This window comes from Ursus maritimus, assembly GCF_017311325.1.
Source record: "Ursus maritimus isolate PB19 chromosome X unlocalized genomic scaffold, ASM1731132v1 scaffold_X1, whole genome shotgun sequence".
Taxonomy (NCBI): domain Eukaryota; kingdom Metazoa; phylum Chordata; class Mammalia; order Carnivora; family Ursidae; genus Ursus; species Ursus maritimus.
In genome coordinates this window covers 20,636,762-20,642,761 of record NW_024423319.1, presented here as the reverse complement: position 1 = coordinate 20,642,761, position 6,000 = coordinate 20,636,762, and the positions used below count along the sequence as shown (strand labels likewise).

General features: G+C 58.6%; 1 protein-coding gene across 1 annotated transcript; it reads right to left on the bottom strand.

Moving 5' to 3' along the window:
- Window positions 1-4,085: 4,085 nt before the first annotated feature.
- On the bottom strand, window positions 4,086-5,655 carry LOC103662554 (melanoma-associated antigen 8-like). Its single transcript, XM_008690238.2, has 2 exons — window positions 5,185-5,655; window positions 4,086-4,905 (listed from the first exon to the last, which is right to left on the bottom strand). Exons 1-2 carry the CDS (start codon window positions 5,345-5,347, stop codon window positions 4,253-4,255), a joined length of 816 nt encoding a protein of 271 aa, XP_008688460.1. The 5' UTR covers window positions 5,348-5,655; the 3' UTR covers window positions 4,086-4,252.
- Between the last annotated feature and the right edge of the window lie 345 nt (window positions 5,656-6,000).

Here is a 6,000-nt window from a genome sequence, read left to right as displayed (position 1 = left end):
CAGACTGCCCCCCGTGGGCTCCAACAGCCCCCAGCACCCAACTCAAATTTTCTTTCATGTTGGCCATTGTTTCCAATGTAGCTCAAAGCAGCAGACTTGGGCCATTTGGAGCCTGCCTGCTTGCCGCAGCCCACCGAACCTCACCCCACGTCTGCTAGGAATACATAAGATAGAGCTTTGTGGTTCTCAGACCCCAAGCCGGTCCCCCAAGCTGCTGAGCTGAGCCCCCTCTGCGAGCAGCTCCTTCGCTGGCCTTTGTCCATTAGCCCATTGGGCTGCTGTGACAAAAGGCCACAGCCAGAGTGGCTTAGGAATAAGGCACATTTATTTCTCCTGGTGCTGGAGGCTGCAAGTGCAAGGTGCCGGCAAGGTGCCAGCAGGGTGAAGTGGGAGCCCTCCTCCTGGTTCCCAGCAGCCACCTTCTCGCCCTGTCCTCTCACGGTGGCAGGGGCTGCGGAACCCTCTGGAGCCTCTTCTACAGGGTGCTACTCCCATCCACGAGGGTTCCACCTTCTTTTGACCTAAACACCACCCAAACGCCCCACCTCCAAACGCCATCACGTTTGGTGCTTAGGATTTCAAGGGATGTCTTTGGGGGAGGGGGGGACACATTGAGACCATAGCACTCCCATCCTGCATCCCGAGCCCCCCTGACCATGAGCCCCTGGGCAGTCTCACGCTGTGAGGGGCTCCCCTGTAATGGGACTCTGTTCAGGCGTCACCCAGGAGAGCCTGTTGTGTGTTGCTGCCTCTCCTGGTCTTGTCATCTTCCCAGATCTGTCCCCAAGCCCTGGAGCCCCCCGCCGTTTGCTCAGGAGCTCTTGGGAAATCACGGGTCTGACCCTTAGAGGCTGATGTTGCTCCAAGGCGAGGTGCAGGGTTTTCAGCAGTCAGCTGGGGAGACACTAAGGATGGCAAGGCAAAAAGGCCTCGGAAAGCGTCTGTTCGTCACGGGGACGTGGGCGGCCGCTGTGTGGCCTGGCATTGCCTTGACCTTGCGCAGGAAAGCCACTGACTTTGTTAGACCCCGAACTCACAAAGCCTCGTCGGCTGGCTTGAACGCTGAGCCCAAACCTGAAAGCATCCACTGTGGGTGGGCCCGTTCCACCTCAGCACGCGCTGTGCTGAAAGGAAAGCAGGCAAAGCTCCACGAACAGATCATGAGCTCTGGCACTGCTGCAGATTGGGGACGCCCCTCTGTGGGGTCCAAATCTGTCCACAAATCTTGGCTGCTGTCCTGGACCGTCACGGTCCCTTGCAGATGTGCACGATAGAGGGCCTGTTGTCTCCCGCGACCAAGTGAGACAGAGCTGCCCGTGGGCGTGGCATTTCTGACACGGCCCACTGAGCGCACTCCGAACTCGGCATGCCCAGGGAAGCCGCACGTCCCCGGAAGGCCCGTCACTGGTGAGGCCTCCATGCGCTCTGCACAGATCCAACTCAGACCCCTCTGCCTCGGACTCGTCGGGCAGGCCTAGCCTGGCTAGTTGCAGTCCGCTACCAGGACTGCTTGCCTGGGTCCCTCCCTTTGCTCCTGCTGCGCCCACCCGGCTGTGATAGCTGTGAGGGCCTTCACTCCGCCTTCCCCGGAAGGCCTTGCTCTTTTCTCTCCCTCTCACAGGGTAAAGGAGCGGGAGGAAAAGGGGTATGTACACCCGTTTCAAAAACTGTTGGAAATTCAGGATGTCATCCTGACCACCTCTTGACCATGATGAGTCTTTCTGGTTCCCTTCGATGACAGTGTTGGTCTGTGAAAATGCTTTAGTCCCTCCCGCATAGGAGCCCTCCAGACAAAAGGGTCTGGGGGAGAAGAGGGGGTGACAGAAACAATGCAGGTTGATTACTGAACGGACGCACTGATTTTGTAACCACAGAGGAAAGACAAGCCCTACACCTGGGACATGCAGGGCCGGGGTAGGGCTCTGTGATCCTGGTGTTCCAGAAGCCTGCTCCTGGAAGCCTTGCCCCTCCTGAGGACGCTCCTGTGCTGCCCCTGGAGCTGCCACAAGACTGACAATGCAAACTGCCTGCAGGGCCTGGGAGCAGCAGGACAGCAGTGTGACAAAGCCGGTTTGGGGGGGGGGGGCTGGCTCCAGCTGCGCAGCCAGAGGTCACCTCACTTCTGCCATTCTCCACCCAGACACAGCAGCACATTCCCCAGGGTTAAGGGCTCAGTCCTACCAGGTCACCCAGCCCCGCTCCTGCCAGTCCCAAACCCTGGCTTGTTCTGGGTGCTCGTGACCCAAAGGCTCTAAAGCAGAGGTTCCCAGGACCCGTCCTCCGGTTCCCTGAAAGGGCTAGAGCAGCTCACAGAACTCAGGCACACAGGTCACTTACTAGATCCCCAGCTGATTGTAAAAGGATGTAGCTCAGGAACAGCCAGACACAAGAGCTGCACAGGCCCGGGCAGGTGGGCAGGGGGGCAGGCCTTCCATACCCTCTGAGTGCGCCCCTCCCCCCACATCTCCATGTCACCAACCTGAAAGCTCTCTGAGCCTGTCCCTTTGGGGTTTTATGGAGGCTCCCTCACTCAATCCATGGCCATCCCTGCCCTCCCCAGTGGTCAGCGGGTGGGGGGACTGAAAGCCCCCCCCCTCTAACCACCTGGTTAGTTCACTTGGCAACCAGCCCCCATCCCTAGGTGCTTCCCAGAGTCACCTCACTGACAAAAGAAAAGACACCTTCATCACTCTCGACACTTTGGAATGACAAGGCCTTGGGGAGCTCAGAGTCAGGACTCTGGAACAAGACCAAATATATATGAGAAATGTATCTTGGTCACTGAATGACCAACTATGTGTCTTCCTTATAAATCACAAGATCCCAAGTGCATTGGACCTACTATGCACCATGTGAACACGGGTACACAAAGGCGTTTTGAGACCCAGCTTTCAAGTCCTTAACTGTATGCTCAGAATTGGGAGTGCTGGCTCATACAGTAATTTCCATTTCTAATTTTTTGAGGCTCTGCCACACCCTTTTCCAGAGCAGCTGTTATTGGGTTACATTCCCACGGGAGTGTACAAGGGTTCCGATTTCTCCACTGACCCTGCATTGGAAAGGCAACAAAACTTTCTTTCTTGTGCTCAAAATTTCTGGTGCAGTTGGAAGGGAGCAAACATCCTTCCGTCCTGTCACAAGAGAGTGCTCTGTCTTCTCTAGGGTCCAGTGGGTATTCTCAGAGCAATTATCCATTCCGACTTTGCTCCCACACCTAAGATACCCCTTCTCCAAGTAGGACCACTGTCACACCCCAGCTTCCTGGTGATCAGCTGCACAGAAGCCATCACGTTGACCAGACACCCCAGCCGCCAGGACTCAGGGCGTCTGCACTGCAGTGCTCGCCCCGGGAGCCGCACCCCTTCTTCCTTCTTCTGCTTCTTCTGCAGGTCTCAGGGCACCCCTCCCCACCTTCCTGCCAGCACCGTGGCTGCTGGACAGAGTCCCCTATGCCTGGGACGGGTCCTGCTTCTCCTAGTGTCCTCACTGCTCACCCACAGTGCCTTCCAGAGAGCAGAGCTCAGCCCTATCCGGGAATCAAGGAGCCGGCGAGCAGGGCTCCCTCTGTGCTGAGAGGACGTTTCTCCTCCTTTCGTGAAGGACCAAGCCAATGCAGGAGCACACATCTGCGTGTGCCTTTAGCATTTGCACAGTGACAGACAGCAAAGCATCAGAAGCAAGAACCAACAAACTTTCCCTTTTATTTCTCTATTTCCTGACCCCATCACTTCACTCCTCCTTTTTTCACCTTTTCAATCCATCCTTAGACCAATGCCCTGTGATTTTGGTCCAGAGCCCAAAGAAGGAGGCAAGGGGTCCCACCTGGTTTCCAGGACATGACAAAACTCTTAACTCTTGAACTGGGTAAGGACAAATGCTGTGGGGGGGGGGTGAGGAGGATGTCACTCACACACTCAGCCGCCGAAGCGGATGAAACCTTCTATGCCAAGGAACCCCACTGGAGAGCTTCCTCGAGGACACCAAGCTCTGCATGTGGGAGTCATCACAGAGAACAGCCCCCTCCCATCCCCCCCAAGGAGGCTCCTTGCCCCGCTTTCTTCTCCCAACCCTCCCTGGCCCTGCACTCCTTAGAAAGCCCAGGGCTGCCTCTTACACACACACACACACACACACACGCACACACACACTAACAGGAAAAAACCAGCAAGCAGCCTCACTTCCTGCCCAGCATCCCGCAGGAGAAGCTGCCGGCCCCACCAAAGCCTGGAAAGGGCCTGGCCACCCCTGGGGCTCAGGCCCCCTCTTCCTCATCGCTCACTGCCTTTTCAGACAGGGCCAGGGAGGAAGGCTGCTGCCCGCGACTGACCCGCAGCAAATACTCCAGCACTTGGAACTTGCTGGTTTCAGCATAGGCCCTGGGACCCCACAGGAACTCGTAGCAGGCAGGGTCGCTGCCGGGCACCTGCCGGTACTCCACGTACCCTTCCTGCACCCAGACATTGGTGAGGAGCTCCCTGGGCTCCCCGTAGATGACGTGCTCCTTGCCGGCGTACACCCCCATGACCCCCAGCGTTTCCCACACCTTCTCCTCGGGGGCACAGTCGCCCTCCAGGAGGATCACCCCCAAGAGCACCACCAGGAGGCCGGTCTTGGGCATGCCCTGCTCACCGCTCGGCAGCCCACCGCAGGTGAGGCCCAGGACGGTGACCAGGACGTAGGAGTGGTCGCTGGGGTCCACCTCCTTCACATCCACGCCAAAGACCAGCTGCATGCACTCGGACGCTTGGCCGAAGATCACGGGGAAGGCGTCCTGGTCATCTTTGCCGACCACCTCCAGCATCTCTGCCTGGCTGGTGGGCTGCTGGGTGCGATACTTGAGCACCAGGAACGCCACCAGGTCAGCCGCCTTCCGGTGGAGTGCTGCTTGGAGCAGGGGCTGGGCGACTTCCGGCTTCCCCCAGGTGCCAGGCCCCTCCTCATCTAGGCTGCTGGAGCTGTCTTCAGACAGGCTCCAAGGAGAGGCTGCCATGGCACTGGGGGAGGGGCAGGCACTCAGAGGGCTCTGAGGAGGACTTGGGGACCCATCGGCAGACCCCTCCTCTGGGGTAGCAGGGAACAGGGCAAAATAAGAGGAGGAAGAGGAGGAGGAGGGGGAGGAAGAAGAGGAGAAGAAAGAGGAGAAAGTGGAGGAGAAGGAGGAGGAGGGAGAGGAGGAGAAGGAGCTAGAGGAGAAGGAAGAGGTGGAGGAGGGGGAGGAGGAGGGAGATAGGGCCTCCTCCCCCTCCTCAGCCCCATACAGCTGTGCATCTACCGGGCCCTGGGCCTCTTTTGGGTCCTGAAGATCTTCCTCCAACTTCCAGAGCTCATTCCTCTCTCCCAGAGGCATGATGACTTGTGTCTGGCAGCAGGCACCCGGTGTGGGCAGGTGGGGGCGAAGGGACCCAAGGGCCTGGGAGAGAGAGGGAGTGTGAAGAGCCTCAGCTGAGGAAGGCACCCTTGGCAGCTTTGACAAAGGTGACTCTGGGTCTCCTCTCTATGGGCACTCTCTGGCCTCACATGGGTCTCTCCTCCTGGGCAGCCTGTCCCCTAAGAAACTCAAGGAGAAGTCAAGGGCCTCCTCTGCTCTGCGACCTTAGGACTCCTGCCTCAGACCAAGGCCTTAACCTCCCAGTTCCTGAGTCCCCTGCAGGAGGGAAGGATGGGGCACCTCAGGGTGCAGACTGGGAGTGCAGCCCCGGGCCCCCAGTGCAGACAGGAGGGCTGGGTCTCACTCTGTGAGGTACCCACTTTCAAGGCAGTGGTCCTCTCTCTGCTCACTCAGGGGACTCACCTGTGCCCTGGCAGGGCCTGGGCCCCACCCCTCTGCTGGCCTGAAGCAAAAGTCTCAGAACAAGACCACACAGCCCTGAGACTGAGCAGAAGGAAGTGAGGGTATCCACATCTGACCACACTTCCCCAGGGCCTCCCAGGTGCCTGGGAAGGAGGGGGCTGCTGGGTCCTTGACCCTTGCCAGGGCCCGGGATCCTGCCTCAGCTGACC

Bases quoted from the DNA above. Each gene is read 5' to 3' on its own strand.
- LOC103662554 (XM_008690238.2), bottom strand. From the start codon at position 5,347: ATGCCTCTGGGAGAGAGGAATGAGCTCTGGAAGTTGGAGGAAGATCTT. The intron at 4,906-5,184 runs GCTCCTTCTCCT...GGAAGCCGGAAG, and splicing joins CACCTCTTCCTTCTCCTCTA to TCGCCCAGCCCCTGCTCCAA.